The 19,704-nt window shown below is 35.2% G+C and overlaps 1 protein-coding gene across 1 annotated transcript in view; it reads left to right on the top strand.

Annotated features, from left to right (window-relative positions):
* The window catches only part of LOC148940031 (homeobox protein aristaless-like), a 49,418-nt gene that overhangs the window by 10,780 nt on the left and 18,934 nt on the right, over nt 1-19,704 (top strand). Inside the window, exons 2-5 of the mRNA XM_089105718.1 lie at nt 24-197; nt 4,705-4,873; nt 6,422-6,634; nt 10,464-10,509. Of these exons, the coding sequence (XP_088961844.1) occupies nt 95-197; nt 4,705-4,873; nt 6,422-6,634; nt 10,464-10,509 (531 nt within the window). The 5' untranslated portion in view covers nt 24-94. The remainder of the gene's footprint in view (nt 1-23; nt 198-4,704; nt 4,874-6,421; nt 6,635-10,463; nt 10,510-19,704) is intronic.

Raw genomic sequence — 19,704 nt, forward strand, 5'->3', positions numbered from 1 at the left:
AACTCTAACGATCAATTTTTTAGGGCTATCTGTAATATTCACTGTGGCTTACTCCACATAATACTCAAAAGAATTGAAGTAAACATTTTCATCTATGGGAATGACTTCGGAGATTCTCCAGTGTCAAACTCGTTGCACTCAATCGGGAGAAGACCTGATAATTGGAAAACCAAACATAGGAATAGTATCAGGACAAGGTAATATTCAAAATAGAAAAAAAATGTAACACATTTGTGCCAGGATAAGAAAAATACTAGTAACTACGCTAGTGTTTGTTATGGGTCATTTTATGCCAGGAATCGCAGATATATAAATTTTTGGTGTGCTTTGTCCATATCATCGTACCAAAAACCAAAGGATGAATAAAAGATTGTATCGGCCAATAGAAAAATATTTATTATGTGAAATTGAAAATTTTGATTTGCTTAGCGAATTAAAATATTTTCAAAAAGTTTGTAGTAACGAACTCTAAGTAAAGAGTGACTCGTGCTAGTAGTAACGGAAACTCTAAAAAGACATTCTAATAATAATTCTTTGGATATACATCAAAAGGATTGGATTTTTATGGTGATTCCAAATATATAAAATTCGTTAAATTTAAAATTACCTATCAAAAGCTACGAACCTTAGAAAATTAGCCTGATTTTGAAAATTGGGGTAAAGATCCCCCAAAAGACAAGTAATCTTGATGAAAGTCACACTATTAGATTTAGTGTATCAGATAAAGCTAAAAAAGAGCTGGAAAGTTTCGTTTTCTGCCATTTTATGGCACTCAATTACAATTTTACCATGAAGAGGACCAATTTTTTATCAACATAAAATTGTAATATTGTTAGTTGATTTAAAAGCATCAAAAATACTGTATATGGAGCTTCCCAGCTACAAGGTTTCATTGTGCTTTAAAAATTCTTCTTATTCCAATTCAACAGCTTTTGTAGTGAATGCTCATTCTTAAATAATTTGGACAAAATGTAAAATCTTAGCCTAAAATTCGGAGGCTGAGGAAGGCAATAGCCCGCTACATATACGAAATAATTTCAGTTCGTTTTAAGTTTTAATGCTGCTCTTTGCTTTCATTTAAAACGGGATGTTCTTTTTTTTTAATCTGTTGAAACAAGTGGTCTGAATTTCAGCCATCTTATATAACACTCATTATTTCAGCCTCTATTTAGATACAGCCAAAAATGGGCCTTGAGGTCTGCCTGAAATTAGAGACATTTTGCATCTTTTCATAACTTCTTATATTTTCCAAATAAGTCTCTAATCCCCTTGATTCCCACGAATATTTTTGGAGTCTACCTCTATGGGTGCTGTAAGGTTGCATCGCCGCTGTTATTGCGGACAATATTTTTCTGTGTTGCATTTACATTCACAGGCTTACGGGCACAAAAAGTGGAGACGTGGGGGGTTGTACCATAAGCACCACCAGTCGAGAAAAGGTTTTATGTGAGGGGACAAGTGGTATGAGGAGATTTGTTTTCATCAAAACATAAATGGGGACCTTTCTTAGTTTTCTATTTATGCACATTACTTAATGTCTTCTTGTTTCTCCGGGGAGGCATTAACCCCATGCTGGCGTGCATGGGGAGCATCCCCATAAAAAGGATCCGTTCGAAGATCTTGCCTTGAAAACCATGGACATGACACTTTATAATTAGTTTTTTATGTATCAGACCACCCTTACCAATAAATATTTGAATGGGTTCATTTTTTTTGGAATTATTATCATTCTCAAACCATTGTTATGTGAATATTACAATGGGATGTCGAAAACAGGGCTGAAGGAGGTAGTAGTAGCCTGCTTCATATTTAAGAGAGCCTTGGACCAGAGAGGTCGTAGTAACAAACGGTAAATAAAGAGCGACGATCGCATATAGAAACGGATACCCTAAAAAACTAAATTTTGGGTACAATACATGCAACAGCAGAGTTTATTATTCTTGTCATGAATTTAAAATAAAGTCTGATCCTCCTTCATGAGAATATATATATATATATATATATATATATATATATATATATATATATATATATATATATATATATATATATATATATATATATATATATATATATATATATATATATATATATATATATATATATATATATATATATATATATAATACATAAGGTACTTTATTTAAAATAAAACACATTGTGCCCACATCGTTCTTTACTTAGGCAGCGCTAGCGCGCTGCCTATGAAAAAGCAAATGGACTAAACTAAGTCTTTTTCTCAAAGTGTTGTTGTGTAAAAGTTAAAATTTGATTTAAAGTCAGCTATATGGGGGCAGTATCCCTCCTCACATTTAGGATAATTATTAGTATGTTATTAAAAACGTGTACAGATTAAATAAAAACAAACTTTTTTCATATAAATTTTAAGACGACATTAAAAATTGAAACGAACAGAAATCATTTCATATATGAAATGGGTTGCCTCATCCTGACCCCCCCCCCCCCCCTAGTCGACATGCTAAAGTTGGAATTCTTGTCAAATTTCCTTGGGATCTATTGCTCAAACTCAGAAGCTGTTGAACAAGAAAAAAAAAGTGTTTTTAAAGCAATGTAAAACTTAAGCACAAATAGTGAGGGGCTGAGAAGGGGGCACCAACCTTACGTACGGAATAATCTCTGACCATTTTAAGTTTTAATAATCCTCTTACTTTTATTGAAAAACAACTTCTTTTTTGTTCAAATTTTATATTTGTCTAATCTTTCCATGAAAAACTGTACTGTTTTCCAGTCAACAAAAATGCTAAGGAATCCAAAGTAACAGTTTGACGAAAGACGTAACACCTAGGGCCTTATCGAAGATTTTTGGGGGGATGGAGAGTGGCCTAGTTCCTACGTTCTTTGGGGTAGTGTCTACTTGTTTTAGGTTTTAACGCCATTCTTTACTTTAATTTCCTTGTTGCTCAAGACAGGGGTGAATCTCCAGAATTTTTATTGAGGGGGGAGGGGTCCATATCTGGATATTCCAAGGGCATAGGATGTATAATATTTTTTTTCTTCACATTATTGAGAGGGGAAAATGCCCCCCTTGCCACCCCAAAACGACGCCCCTGGCCCAAGATAAGGAACTGTAATCATCTAAACGGAGTTTTCAGCCAGGGTGATTCCAATGGTACAGTTGTCATGACTATCCAACAAAATTTTTGTAAGTTTTCCAGCTATTTTTTGAAATTTACGCAACTTAATTTTAACAGTTAACTTTTACGATTAAGACTAATCAAAATCCTAGTTATCATTCCTGAATTAGCTTTGAATGGCAACTCTTCCTCATCCGACAGTTTTCTTTTTTTCAAAACTGGTGTCTAAATTTTCAGTTACAATAGGCTGAACTTCGCTATTTGCTAGGTTGCAGCACGTGCTGCTACCATAATGCAAGAAAGGCTTGTTTGAGTTTGATTTCGATTTATTTCCATTCATTGTTCAATTGAAAGAAAAATAGAGTGATCTTTCCATAATTGGAAAACTGTCTGAAAAACTGTATAAATTTTTAGACGAGTAATTTGGGCGTATCTTTCCACCCTGGTTACTTGCATATGGTTGAAATTGATCCAAAAAACTTTTCAAGTGAAGGAGGAGGATTTAGACCTAAAATTAATTCTTGGAGCTTTAATTTCATCCCTTTCCCTTGAAATATTTTTGATCTTAACCGATAAAATCTGAAGTTCGATTATGCAGTAAACAAGGAATCCGGCACAGCAATAACACCATCAATTTATCGTCCGTAAAAAATGTTCATTAAATTCATAAAGTGGAAATATGATTGCCACGCAGCAAATGTCCTGTCGCGCGGCAGTGTGTCCTTGGAACTGGAATTACAAAAGTAATTTGGGCGTATCTTTCCACCCTGGTTACTTGCATATGGTTGAAATTGATCCAAAAAACTTTTCAAGTGAAGGAGGAGGATTTAGACCTAAAATTAATTCTTGGAGCTTTAATTTCATCCCTTTCCCTTGAAATATTTTTGATCTTAACCGATAAAATCTGAAGTTCGATTATGCAGTAAACAAGGAATCCGGCACAGCAATAACACCATCAATTTATCGTCCGTAAAAAATGTTCATTAAATTCATAAAGTGGAAATATGATTGCCACGCAGCAAATGTCCTGTCGCGCGGCAGTGTGTCCTTGGAACTGGAAAAACTTTCCAATATATAATTGAAAAAAATCCCTCACTCTATAAAAATATCCTAACGCAATAATTGGCTGTTGCGAAGTGTACCGCAAAATACCTAGGATCAACGGTATATTCCCTCGAAAAAATTTATCCGCTTAAGTCGCAAGTTTTTTTGTATCTACTCAAAAAATGGTACAGAACACCCACGACCTCCCTGCCAAGGGTTTGAAAAATTTTTAGAGAAGTCAATCAAAATCCATAATTAATAGGGAACTATTTCAGCTTATTTTTCTGAAGAAACTTGATGGCATTTAGCCATGTTGGTCCACACTTATGCAATACTCTACATATATACAATTTCTCAACTTAATCAGCCCACCCAAGTGAATATCTTAAGGTGCTGCTTATAAGAACCATTCAATCCATTGTGGCTTTATATATGTTTGAAACCAATTTGTGCTCCCGCTTGGCAATTTAATGACGTGCCTAATAAAAAAAAGCCAAGATACATATCTTTTGAAATTCTTCAATTATTTGCTGTAGGTCAATAATAGTTCATATTTTCATTTCAGGCCCTCAACCTCAACTCACTTCTAGATTTGGAGCTGCAGCTGTGAAGTCTATACAAGGAGCCAAAGGTATGGTAACGTTCAGTCCAGGAAAAGATGCTGAAGAGGCTGCAGCTAGTCAAAGTTCAAACTATCAACAATCTATGATGGGAAATGGTGACACCTATGATAAGTACGTTTAAAGTTCTTAAGACAGCCCTGTGTCAATATGGATGTGGATGTACTCGTATTTTTGGTATGGGGTAGACGGGGTGCATAGATCTTCACAGATCTATGAAGAGACTGAAAAATTACCGCACGCCCGGTTGCTGTGGAATAGCTGCGAAGCTTCTGAAATGCGGGGGTTCTGCCTTGTTGCTGTGGCTCCAAACAACATTCTGCATAGTGTGGTATACGGAAATCATTTTCAAGGATTGGCAGGATGGAATAATTCTGCCACTATGGAAACAGAAAGGATGCAGGAGCCAATGCTTTAACTACAGAGGTATAATGCGGTTCTCCGTTTCTGCTAAACTGTTTGCAATGAGTCTCCACGACAAGTGCTTCAGTACGCTTCGGAGAAACTGAAAAATCACTCAAGTATGATTCATGCCCGGCTATTCCAAAAGCGAATAGATATTCATTCTCCGGCAAGTGATAGAAAAGACACGGGAGTTTCGAAAGATGAAAAATATCAAAAACCCCCTCTTACAGTCGAAGCATGCCAAAATCAAGTAGCAGCCACGAAGGATTTCACGTACTGCAATGTATCGGCTCTATTCTGTCAAGCAATGGATCAGTCGAGAGCGAAGTCAAATCAAGAATTCCCTAGGCAACCTCCGTCATAGGGAGACTCAACAACATTTGGCGCAATCCTCTTTTGAGCCGCCTTGCAAAGATGTGGGTATTTAATGCATATTTCGGCACAGCCCTACTTTATGGCACATAAACTTGGCCATCAACCACCATGACTTTGAGGAAGCTGGATGTAATCCAAAGCAAAAAACTCCGAAGGATTCAGGGATTCTCTGGTACGACTTCTTCAGCAAAACCAACATCATGTCCCGTACAATGCAGACTTTTCTCCATGCAAGTTGCGCAAAGTACACTGAGATCATACGGCCACCTCCTCCAAATGTCAGGAGACAAAACCTTGTCGCATCCTATACGATTTCTACCCTGTGGTTGCTGGGTGGAAACTACCACGCGTTCGCCTAAAAGCAAGATGTTCCGATAGTATACATCATTTCCTAACCGAGGCAAGAATAAGACCTGAAAATGCACCCACGACGGGTCAAGATCTGGTTTAATGGAGAAGGATGGTGTCTGCTCTCTCGACGTTGGCACCAAGTCGGCAGGAGAATAAAATAGTGTCAGCTATACTAAATTTCCAGATTTTGTTATGGTCAGCTATGTAAAGATAAGAATATTTGTATATTTTGTATAAAATCTTTTTTACAGCATCACGCGCCGCTGGAAGCCACACGAAGTAAAGTTTTGTACTCTGTTTCTATTTACCCAAATTAAGTATTTATTTTTATAATTGAAATAGAGGTTGATAACATGGACGAATTTTTCTATAAAAGCCTCTCAAACTATCGGACGCTAGAACAGTGGAGGAAAGATACTATATCATGATAGCATTGAAGCAAAACACTCCGTTAAGTAAAGTTATATCGGTTTTTGTCTATGTGTTTAGAATTATATTAGTATGAATTTTCACCAGTCATAAAATTTCTAGGTCTGCTTCAGATGACGATGATATTGATCTTGAAATCGAAGACAGAAATGATTCAATCAAGCAGGAAGGTGTTACCGAGGCTGGAAGTGATTGCGGGGAAGAAATGCCACAAAAGAGAAAACAAAGAAGATACAGAACTACTTTCACAAGCTATCAACTTGAAGAACTCGAAAAAGCCTTTTCGAGGACTCATTATCCTGATGTCTTTACAAGGTAATTAAACCGGTGCAAATACTTTGCTGAGCAACATAACTGAGTATTCTATCAATCTTAAAAGTATGAACGTATTTTCCAGTCCTTCAAGTCGGAAAGTCACAAATAGTATTGGTATCATGGACACAATCTTACAAAAATTCATGAGACGCAATTGCCAGAAATCATTGGTTTTTGATTTGATGGCCATTTCATCATTCCTTGAAGACTGGAAGATATTTTCTGCCAATTTTCTCTCAGATCTATCCCTCTTTTGGTATAAATATAAGCAGCTCCCACGCATTCAAGCCCGCTCCAAGGAAATCCACAAAATTAGTCTTAACGTTCAGGGGAGGGACTTTTAATATTAATGAGTTATGTGTGCTTAGATTAAAACAGTCTCACAAAAGAAAATCATCCAGAATATATATTTTAAACGAAATTAAATGGAAACACATTTGATTTCTAATGAACGTAAAAAGCAACATTAAAACCTGAAAAACAGAAGTTATCGTGTAAATAAGGAAGTCTGCCACTCTCCCTTCTCATCACCCACTCTTTGCACTAAACTTTTAAAGTGCTTCACAGAAAGCATTTTTCATGTAATTTATCTTAAAATTCTTAAGGAATTTCTATTCGCTTTCCTATAGCCACACTTATAGTTTTACACCATCCTTACAATTTCCCGATGACCTTCCCGCCTCCCCGCGACCCTAAATGGCATAATATAAAGAAGAAACGATCAACAATGGTCTTTGTAAGCCAAATGAAAATACTGAAAAAACAAAACAAATGTTTCGAAAGGACAATCGTCTCTCTTTTTCAGCACGAACAAAAAAAGATATTTAAGAAAACTGCCAAAAAAGACAAAGAAAAACCAAAAACTGGTGAGTATGCTCTATACCTAAGCTCCTTTAATAAGTAGCGGGTATGCTCAATCTTTGACACCCTTTTGTGCTAAGTAAGGACATACTTAGCCTCTGAACCCTATGGATAAACAAAGCCTGCGCTCCTTCTCCGACTTGTTTGGTAAACAGTGCCTGTGCCCAATCTCGAAACTTTGTTTGTTCAGCAGTGTATCCTCTATCTTCAACCCTCTCCGGTTAACAACAGGTAAGGACTGCCTCTGACCACCTTTCGGTAAACAATACTTACTTTCCTTATCCCAGAAGCCCTTGTCGCTAAACAGTGCATACGCTTTAGATCTGACCCCTTTTGGTCAAAATCGGGCACAATCCATCACTGATGCAGTTAGGTCATGGTGTATACGTCTCGTTTTGGACCCCCTTTGGTTAGCAACGCAAAGACTTTGCCCGATCTCCTCTGGCCAGCGGTTTCTATTCTGCTCCCCTGGCTCCCTTTAGCCATCGGTATGTAGGCTCTGTCTTCAACCCCTTTTGATAAAATGTACGGATGCTTTGTCTCTGATCCCACTAGCTAAAAAGTGTTCATGGTCCACTCCAAGCGGCTTAAGCTTGCCCTGTCTTCGGTTGCCTTTTGCAAATAGTGGGCATTCTCGGTCTCCAGCCTCTTGTCATGCATGCATCTGGTCTGGCATTCACATCTTTCAAGCGAGCTTAGTGACAGAATTGAATTCGTCCAAAAGCATTTGCTCAGGATCATCTACAAAGAGAGCAAAATTCCATACTCCTTCCTCCTTAAATCCGCAGGTATTACCACGTTAAAAGAACGGAGAGTACAAATTTGTTTGCGTTTTGCTAAATCCGCAATATCTAATCCCCGTACTGAGGACATCTTCCCCGATTTGCATGACCATATTAGACCCCGTCTCTCCCGCTTAGCTTCCTTGGCAATTCCAACGTATTCGCCTATCCATACCGTTACTGAGATGTACCGGAAAAGTTTTATCCCCTTTATTTTAGCACACCTAAATAATCCCTAAACTATGTTCTGTACCAAAATTATCTCCTCCGTACCTTATGTTGTTGTGTATGTTCAAAATAATCATGAGTCATTTTTTCTCTATATCTTTGTCACTTTATTTTCCCTTTTGTTGAAAATTATTTATGTTAAATTTCTTTTCTGACCTTTAATTTTAATTTTTTTTTCCTTTAATTGAATTTCTTTCTTTAATTGTAAATATTTCTTTTGACAACTAATTTGGCTTGATTTTAATTTTTTTTTTTATTTTATTTATTTGACCTTTAATACGATTTCGGCAATGTTTTTCTTCTTGACTCTGATTTTCTTTTATCCCCCACCTCTTCTTCGTCCATTTTTCTGTTTCCATTCTAGCCATTTTTTAAATTATTATCGACCATTTTCATGGTTGATTGGTGTTTCTTTTCTTGTTGTATTATTTTTTTCTACATTTTGCTTTGTCTATTTTTTTTTGACATATGAAGCGAATTCGGCTCTATTAGAACTTGTGATAGCCTTTGGAAAATAAATATTATCGTATCTTATTATTTTTTGGATTGTTAAAACTTTTGTCGCTGTTTAGTTTATTAACCCATTCAAGTGAATCCTTCGAACTATCGGCTGTGGAATTACTTTAGTTCTGAAGCTGTTAGATTTTGTAATAGGGTTCAAATAGGGTCAGCAGGGTTTAATAGGGCAAAAACTTGTGTACTTGTGGGACATCACTTTCAAAGACAAACCTTACTGTGGTATGACTTCAGTTACTGCTTAAAAATGGCCCCAAGACCCTCTCCTAGTATGGAGCCCTCTCCTAATATGCTGCGATCACCTTGGAGAAAAAAACAAAACAGATTCAAATAAACAGAAAAAAAACACTTATATGTGACTGCTCTTGCCAAGAAAAAAAATTTCAACTTTATTTTGATTTTAAGGGTGCTCGTCTCTTCTGTATTACAAATTTTTGTAGGCTCCAGTCAATTGATAATAACTTTGACATTTTCAGGCTAAAAACCTTTAGTAGTTAACTTTAAATTGAATATCATTAGATTTTCCCGTTTTTAGAGTTACCCTTACTGCTGACAAGGGTGGTTTTCACCACAAATGGTTTGATTATATCAGGTGGTATTGCGCTAGAGATATTGGAGTTCTTTTTTTTTAAGTCTGAGTTAGTTTTCCTAGTCATCTCTAGTATATTTACCTGTTCAAATCCACTGAATAGACAAAGACCCACTGGCAAGTCCGTATCCAGGGGGGCTAAGGGGTTTGAGCCCCCCGAAATGTTTGTCCGACTCGCAAAAAACGTGAAAAATTGAATATAAACAAATTTTTGATGCGTTAAAAAAAATTATGCCCCCTCCTCCCGAAAAAATCTTTTTAATCCCCACCCCCGAAAATAATCCTGAATACAGCCCTGTCCAAGGCCGTATCCCGGGGGGGTTACCTGGTTTGAACCCCCCCCCCCCCAAAATTTTTGACCGAGTCGAAAATAAGTCGAAAATTAGTAAAACCTAGGTAAAAATCAGTAAAATTAGTCGAAAACTGAGTCAAAAATTAGTAACCCCCCCCCCGCCCCCGAAAAAAAATCCTGGATCCGCCCTTGGCCCTGTCCACTGGATAAATCGAAGGACCACAATAGTTTAGCAAGAAAAGGGCTAAATATGCCCCGTTGTGTTGAGCTTTTCTTCCAAGGCTGACTCTGGGGGAAACACTTATCTTTTGTCCACATTTAATTCTCTTGGATCAAAGCTACGATACATAAAATAACGGCGAAAAAAAAATCATAATTAAGTTATTGTTTCTTTGTTTTAACATTTTTCAAAAAGGCTGTCAAACAAAAATAATTCATAATCATGCAAATTGATTTACTTCCTCAACCTACCATCATTCATTAGTCAGCTACCATAATTAAACATTTCAGAAATGGGCACGGAGTCAGTTCTTTTAATTAATTTAAACTTTTCCTTTTTAGGGAAGAGCTAGCTATGAAAATTGGATTGACTGAAGCAAGAATTCAGGTGAGAAAATACTTCTAACTTGGCAAACACTTTTAATTAGAGACCGAGGAATAATTGGATAAGAATAGCTGAATAAAATATTTGGAAAATAGCTGGCCTATCCTTAATGAAATGAGCTATGTAGTCTAAATGGCACTTGCGCATGAGTTTATTTGGAGGGAGGGAGGAAACTCTGAAAACTGGCAAATTCTACGTATATATATCTACATATATATATATATATATATATATATATATATATATATATATATATATATATATATATATATATATATATATATATATATATATATATAAGTAGTAAGGGTGTATAAGATTGAAAGTACACATGTATTTACACAAGCCTGAGGCATGGATATGCGTGTAGTTTAACCGGTACATTGGCTTGCCAGGGTCAGTCACCTATTACTACGAACGGACTTTCAGTCCTACATTCACGGGTTTCTGCAAAGTGTTATGGGCTTCATTGAAAAAATACTTACTTACTTAAGTCCCATCCGTCCTTGAAGGTCGTCTTGGGGCCTCTTTCTTCGTAACGGCGTGGATGTGCCTTCTGTATGCTTCACGGTCTTTTGCTAGGCGAAGAAGGTCCGAGAGGCGGTGAGGTGCAAAGTTTTCCTTCCACCTTTTTGGGTGACGACCACGAGGACGAGAACCGTGACTTTGGCCTTCGAAGGTGATTTGTGGGAGACGGGACCGACTCATCCGTTGTACGTGACCGAGCCATCAAAGTTGCTGGAGCTGGATCTTCATGAGACTTGTTTGTTGTACTTTAAGGCGCTCGAAAAGTTCGAAATTTGAGATTCTATCAAGGTAAGTGATCCCGCCGATGCGGCGGAGGCACTTAGTTTCAAATGCTGCAAGTCGACGGTTGTCATTTACCTTCAGTGTCCATGTTTCACATGAGTAGATTGCGATGGGGATGATCAGGGTATCAAAAAGTCGTGTCTTAAGCCGCAGAGACAAATCCTTGCTTCGCCATATGGGCATAAGGGCCTTGAAACTGGAACTCGCGAGGGCGAGACGTCTTTTGATGTCTTTTGATGGACTGTTGTCGCTGGTGATCAGACTGCCGAGGTAAGGGAACTCGTCAACCCACTGGATACTCTCTCCATTAATTTTCAGGTCTGGCTTAACTGTATCCTTTGGCTTTCGTGAGCAGCACATAGCCTTTGTTTTTGATACATTTATGATCATTCCAAAAGAACTAGTGGCTTCGAAGACGTCGTTAAGAACGGCTTGTAGATCCTCGGGTGTTTCAGCCATTTCGTTGATATCGTCGGCGTAGGATAGTTAAAAAAATACCAGTTAAAAAAAAAAAAAAAAAAAAGTATCCATGATATTTCTTCTGGCAAAAAAATACAAATTCAAATAAAAACTGGTCAAACGTGTTAATAAGCTGTAAGTTATAGCTATCTGATAACTCGTTCACCAGATGAAAAAATAAGTATTTAAACAAAATGTACGATGCTGCTAATTAAAGAATAGTAGGCTACACTCAGAAGTGTTTGCATGAGGGTTCAGTTAAAGAGGTCTCACTTGCACGAGGGTTCAGATGCATGGGGGTTCACTTGCTTAGGGTTCAGTTACACGGGGATTCAGTTACAATGGAACCCACACAAAAACAATGGGGCACACACAAAAGCCAAATGAATGACATTGCGACTTGGCCTAGCTTTACCTCTCCGATGTGGTCTGTATAATACACATCTGGGGAGGGGAGAATGGAGGTAATTATTTAGTTTAAAAAATGCTAGGAGGACTTGAGTTTTGTGGGTAGGGTGAAAAATGGTACTTATTCAATATCCTGGTAAACATTATACCTCATTCTTTTATTCTAACTTAACTTCTAGGAATAGCACTTCATTCCATCGGCTAAATCAGTTTATTCATCTATAATGATGAACAAAAAGACTATTAATTCTCCACATTCTTCTGATCATGCACCCATTCCTCCTTCTCTCTTCTTCTTCTGATCATGCGCCCACTCCTCCTTCTCACTCGGGGCAGTTGACGTCTCAGTATCCGGTAAAAAGCCATGTTATTTGCTTGTGTGTATAGGAATTCCCTTGTAATTTGCTTGCGTGTATAGGAATTCCCATGTTATTTGCTTGCGTGTATAGGAATTCCCATGTTATTTGCTTGCATGTATAGGAATTCCCAGGTTATTTTCTTGTGAGTATAGGAATTCCCATGCTATTTGCTTGCGTGTATAGGAATTCCCATGTTATTTGCTTGCATGTATATGAATTCCCATGTTATTTGCTTGCATGTATAGGAATTCCCATGTTATGTGATTGCTTGTATATGAATTACAAAGTTCTTATATTGCAAGTAAATGACTACAGATGTTATTTTCTTGCGTGTATAGGAATTCCCATGTTATTTGCTTGCGTGTATAGGAATTCCCCGGGTGTTTGCTTGCGTGTCTAGGAAGTCCCAGGTTATTGTCTTGAAATGATAGCTCTTCAAATGTTCTTAGATTGCACGTTTATGAATTCCAATTGTCGGTTATTGCGATTATAGGAAGTACAATGTTCGTATAGTTCATGTAGTTAAATGACCAGGGTATTGGATGGCTTATCGATTACTTCCAATGTGCTGCTCTTGCGGGTTTATTACTTAAACTGTAATTTTCTTACATGTCTAGTAATAAACTCTTTATTTGCTTACTAGTACAGTACTTCCCATGTTATTTGCTTGCGTGTATAGGAATTCCCACGTTATTTGCTTGCGCGTATAGGAATTCCCATGCTATTTGCTTGCGTGTATAGGAATTCCCTTGTTATTTGCTTGCATGTATAGGAATTCCCATGTTATTTGCTTGCGTAAATAGGGATTCCCATGTTATTTGCTTGCATGTATAGGAATTCCCATGTTATTTGCTTGCGTGTATAGGAATTCCCATGTTATTTGCTTGGTTTTTCTATACTTGGTGCCCAATAAAAACGAAATTTTTGTCTTAAATAAGTAGTTCTTGTATCTTTTAAAAGAGTTTTACAGGGTTTGAGAGACTCTGTTGCCTGATTCCGTGTGATTTTTCTTTACTTAGTGCGCATTAAAAACGAAATTTTTGGGTTAAATAAGTAGTTCTTGTATCTTTTAAAAGAGCTTTACGGGGTTTAAGAGACTAGGTTGCATTGTATTTTCCATAATTTTCTTACAAGAAACTAGAGTTTACGACTTAAAACCCTTATTAGCTCAGATTTTATAGAAATAGTTTTATTTTTTGATTTGAAAATAGACTAAAGTTTCAGATTTGAACCAGAGAATTGTATTTTCCATAATTTTCTTACATCTTTGGAAATCATTAACGATAACAAACATGTTTTCGACCAGATAGGTTTTTGAAAGCACATTCAGCATGGCTTGCGCTATTTTTTTTTTTATCATGAACCCTTTAGAGACCAATTTGATCAACATGGAGAAAGCTCAAATAGAATCGTTACTGATATTGATATTAGTGCGTAAACTACAAACTGACAAAAATATCCAGAACTTTTTTTCTTATAGCCTTGACTTTGAAGACATTTCTTCATCTTAATTGGCTTTACAAATATCATGCAAAATAAAACTAACCAAACAGTCGTTGCTTTGTCGAATTTTGAGCAAACAAAAGGATTGCAACACCTGATTGGCTCGTTTGTATGCAATTTCAAGCCAGTGAAAAGAACGAAGTTTTTCAGTAAGGACACTCGATATCCTAAAAGTGTTTGATTCAAACTTTTACCTTGAGAATCGATGTTGTTAGCAGAATTTCAAAACGATCGTTTATGAGTGCTGACGTATCTGATGAAATAATTTAGGTCGTATGATAATTTTTTTTTTAATGCAGTAGTTTTTAAGTAAGGACATTCGATATACTAAAAGTGTTTGATTCAAACTTTTACCTTGAGAATCGATGTTGTTAGCAGAATTTCAAAAGGATCGTTTATGAGTGCTGGCCTATCTGATGAAATAATTTAGGTCGTATGATAAATTTAATTTTTTTTTTAATTCAATAGTTTTTCAGTAACTTTTATTCTGCGTGTTTTTTTTTTCTTCTTTACTTAGTGATCATTCAAAAACCGAGGATATCAGTTAAATAAATAATTCTTGTACCTTTTAAAATAGCTTTACGAGGTTCGAGACACTCTGTTGTTTCATTCTGTGCGATTTTTTCTTTACATGGTGATCATTCAAAAAGCGAGGATTTCTGTTAAATAAATAATTCTTCTACCTTTTAAAATAGTTTTACAGGGTTTGAGAGACTCTGTTGTTTTATTCCGTGTGATTTTTTCTTTACTTGGTGGTCATTCAAAAAGCGAGAATTTCTGTTAAATAAATAATTCTTGTACCTTTTAAAATAGCTTTACGGGGTTTGAGAGACTCTGTTGTGTTATTCCGTGTGATTTTTTCTTTACTTGGTGGTCATTCAAAAAGCGATGATTTCTGTTAAATAAATAATTCTTGTACCTTTTAGAATAGCTTTAGGGGGTTTGAGAGACTCTGTTGTTTCATTCTGTGCGATTTTTTCTTTACTTGGTGATCTTTCAAAAAGCGAGGGTTTCTGTTAAATGAATACTTCTTGTACCTTTTAAAATAGCTTTACGGGGTTTGAGAGACTCTGTTGTTTTATTCTGTGTGATTTTTTCTTTACTTGTTGATCATTCAAAAAGCGAGGATTTCTGTTAAATAAATAATTCTTGTACCTTTTAAAATAGCTTTACGGGGTTTGAGAGACTCTGTTGTCCCCAGCGATCAGAAATTAAATTATAAAAAAGTCTCTTCACCTCTTGAATACACAATACCGAAATTTCATTTGACTTTCATGTAAGAAAATTATGGAAAGTACAATTCTCTACTTCAAATGTGAAACTTAAGTCCGGTTTTGGATACTCATAATGATGAGGACTGATGGCTCTAATTCAATATTTTTTTTCGTAAAAACATACTATTTTTTTCTTTTTTAATTTCGAAATTATTCAACTTTATTTTTTTTTTTTTTTATTTTTTTTTGTACGTATCTTAAAATAACAAAATATGCTTACGGCTCTAACAATCGTACTCTATGATTTCTCAGAGACACGATGCGGCTTTCCCATTGGTACTCTTTGGCCGGTTATCGACACTACCTAGTTTATTGCATGTATTAAATCAGTATTTTTTACGCAGTGGAACGATAAACACATAAGTCATATCTTAAAAAAAAGTGAAGATGGAGCATTTTAATAAAGTATGTTCACATGACAATGTTATTGTAGCATTGAATGCCAACAGGGAGAAGTATTTAAACTATGAAACAAGTACAAGTGGTAGCACTATTGGAAATGTATGCATGCATTGTCATGACAGTAAGGAATTAAATTTCTTTGGAATACCGAAAAGATACCGTTGTACAAATGGTGGATATGCGAGATTGAGATCTCCGGAGATGATTGCGCTCAAAGAAAATGCCAACATAAAGATAATCGTTGATGATTGAGGACAACTCCTTGCTACTGTTGCAGGTAACACATTACCTACTGATACATCCAATCGTCATCTTTTAGGTATTAGCATTCAACGGAAGCTCAATAAAAGAAAGGCCTACTCTTCTACTAATATCGTAAACCATATCTTGTCTACATGCGGAAACTGTTACCTGTGTAAAAATAATGTGATAATAGACAGTGAAATTGCCAGAAAAATAAAAAGGGCATTGGCAGAAAATATCACTATGGATTATAAAGATGAATCGATGAAAAACAAAGCCCCAGCAAACGTTACTGCCATTGATCAAACGGTCAATGAACCAAATAATACTAAAGATGAAAAGCATATTGAGCCTGTTGATGACACACCAGTAAAAATTGTGTAAGACTCAATGGAATAATGATTATTCTACTGATTACGAACTAGAAGAAGACAATAGCTACAATATCAAGAGAGAACATGGTGAACTATTTTATGGAACAGATTCAAAATGTCCAAATTTGATCATTGATATTAATAATGTATCATAATATATTTTTGTATTAATATTCTACATAGCAATATTTCATTAAAAATATATTATGCATTACATTGTTATGTGTTCATTATTTTTAGAGTATGCTAGCATATCAAACGTTTAGAATGTCTATTAAAACATCAGAGATGTAAGAAAAGGAATTTGCGTGCATCTATTGTCAGACACATGGGATAACATTGACAAAATCAAGGTATCAGAATGAATAAATTCTTTATCAACATCCATTGTTGGATATGTCATTATGTCATTATGAAAAAATTGTAAGTAAGTAAGTAACTAACAAACCCTTTCTTGAACTCACCTCTTGGATACAAAATACAGAAATTTCATTCATGAAATTATGGAAAATAAAATTGAACAAAATCTTTATTAACATTCATTATCTATTGAAGTCGCTTCCTAGACAGACAATACAGCAATTTCACTAAATCTAAGTATAAGAGTAATTAAACTATATATCAACATCCATTTCTCGGATACATAGGAAAAAGTTAACAAAATCTAAGTGTTAGAGTGAATAAATTTTATTTAGCAACATCTTTTCTCAGATACATCGGATAAAATTGACAGAATCTAAGGGTCAGAGTGAATAATTTTTTTTATCAACATCCTTTGTTAGATTCATCAAATAAAATTGACAAAATCTAAATTTCAGAATGAATAAATGCTTTAACAACATCCTTTATCGGATATGTCGGATAAAATTGACAAAATCTAAGTATCAGAGTGAGTAAATTCTATATCAGCATCCTTTTCTCGGTTACATAGGATGAAATATCGGATAAAATTGACAAAATCTAAGTATCAGATTGATTAAATTCTATATCAACATCCTTTTCTCAGATACATGGGAATAAAATTGACAAAATCTAAGTATTAGATTGATTAAATTCTATATCAGCATCCCTTTCTTGGCTACATGGGATAAAATTGACAAAATCTAAGTATCGGAGTGAATAAATTCATTATCAACATCCTTTGTCGGATATGTCGGATAAAATGGACAAAATCTAAGTATCAGAGTGATTAATTTCTATATCAACATCTCTTTCTCGGATTCATGGGATAAAATTGACAAAATCTAAGTATCAGCGTGAATAAATGCATTATCAACATCCTCTAAATGCATAATCTAAGTACCAGAGTGAATAATTGCATTATCAACACCCTTTGTCGGACGATGTCGGATAAAATTGACAAAATCTAAGTATCAGAGTGATTAAATTCTATATCAACATCCTTTTCTCGGATACAAAAGATAAAGTTGACAATATCTAAGTGTCAGAGTGAATAATTTTTTTTATCATATGAAAAAAAAATTGTAAGTAAAAAGTAAAAAACTCTTTCTTGAATTCGCCCCAGGGGCCTAGTGAGAGAGACATGCAACAGATTGATTAAATTCTATATCAACATCCTTTTCTCAGATACATGGGAATAAAATTGACAAAATCTAAGTATTAGATTGATTAAATTCTATATCAGCATCCCTTTCTCGGCTACATGGGATAAAATTGACAAAATCTAAGTATCAGAGTGAATAAATTCATTATCAACATCCTTTGTCGGATATGTCGGATAAAATGGACAAAATCTAAGTATCAGAGTGATTAATTTCTGTATCAACATCTCTTTCTCGGATACATGGGATAAAATTGACAAAATCTAAGTATCAGAGTGAATAAATGCATTATCAACATCCTTTAAATGCATAATCTAAGTACCAGAGTGAATAAATGCATTATCAACACCCTTTGTCGGACTATGTCAGATAAAATTGACAAAATCTAAGTATCAGAGTGATTAAATTCTATATCAACATCCTTTTCTCGGATACAAAAGATAAAGTTGACAATATCTAAGTGTCAGAGTGAATAATTTTTTTTTATCATATGAAAAAAAAAATTGTAAGTAAAAAGTAAAAAACTCTTTCTTGAATTCGCCCCAGGGGCCTAGTTTCCTAGACAGACAATACAGCAATTTCACTACAGCAATTTCGCCCCAGGTTACCTTAGCGTGGGCCACGCTAAGGGAACCTAAATGAACCTAACGTAAATGCAGATATTTGAAAAAAGAGTGGTATTGTAAGTTGGCTGCAGGTGCCCGGATGAATGAAAAATTAGTTGTGCTGCCATCTATACCTTAATTGAAATAGATGGTAGCTATTGCTTTAGTAAAAAATAAATGAACCTAGATTTTTGTATGTCTCTCTCACTCGGCCCCTGGGGCGAATTCCAGAAAGAGTTTTTTACTTTTTACTTACAATTTTTTTTTTCATATGATAAAAAAAAATTATTCACTCTGACACTTAGATATTGTCAACTTTATCTTTTGTATCCGAGAAAAGGATGTTGATATAGAATTTAATCACTCTGATGCTTAGATTTTGTCAATTTTATCCGACATAGTCCAACAAAGGGTGTTGATAATGCATTTATTCACTCTGGTACTTAGATTATGCATTTAAAGGATGTTGATAATGCATTTATTCACTCTGATACTTAGATTTTGTCAATTTTATCCCATGTATCCGAGAAAGAGATGGGGATATAGAAATTAATCACTCTGATACTTAGATTTTGTCCATTTTATCCGACATATCCAACAAAGGATGTTGATAATGAATTTATTCACTCTGATACTTAGATTTTGTCAATTTTATCCCATGTAGCCGAGAAAGGGATGCTGATATAGAATTTAATCAATCTAATACTTAGATTTTGTCAATTTTATTCCCATGTATCTGAGAAAAGGATGTTGATATAGAATTTAATCAATCTGTTGCATGTCTCTCTCACTAGGCCCCTGGGGCGAATTCAAGAAAGAGTTTTTTACTTTTTACTTACAATTTTTTTTTCATATGATAAAAAAAATTATTCACTCTGACACTTAGATATTGTCAACTTTATCTTTTGTATCCGAGAAAAGGATGTTGATATAGAATTTAATCACTCTGATACTTAGATTTTATCAATTTTATCCGACATAGTCCGACAAAGGGTGTTGATAATGTATTTATTCACTCTGGTACTTAGATTATGCATTTAGAGGATGTTGATAATGCATTTATTCACTCTGATACTTAGATTTTGTCAATTTTATCCCATGTATCCGAGAAAGAGATGTGGATATAGAAATTAATCACTCTGATACTTAGATTTTGTCCATTTTATCCGACATATCCGACAAAGGATGTTGATAATGAA

Source organism: Artemia sp. Qi Xiang Cuo, chromosome 20 (assembly GCF_049724085.1).
Source record: "Artemia sp. Qi Xiang Cuo chromosome 20, ASM4972408v1, whole genome shotgun sequence".
Lineage (NCBI taxonomy): Eukaryota > Metazoa > Arthropoda > Branchiopoda > Anostraca > Artemiidae > Artemia > Artemia sp. Qi Xiang Cuo.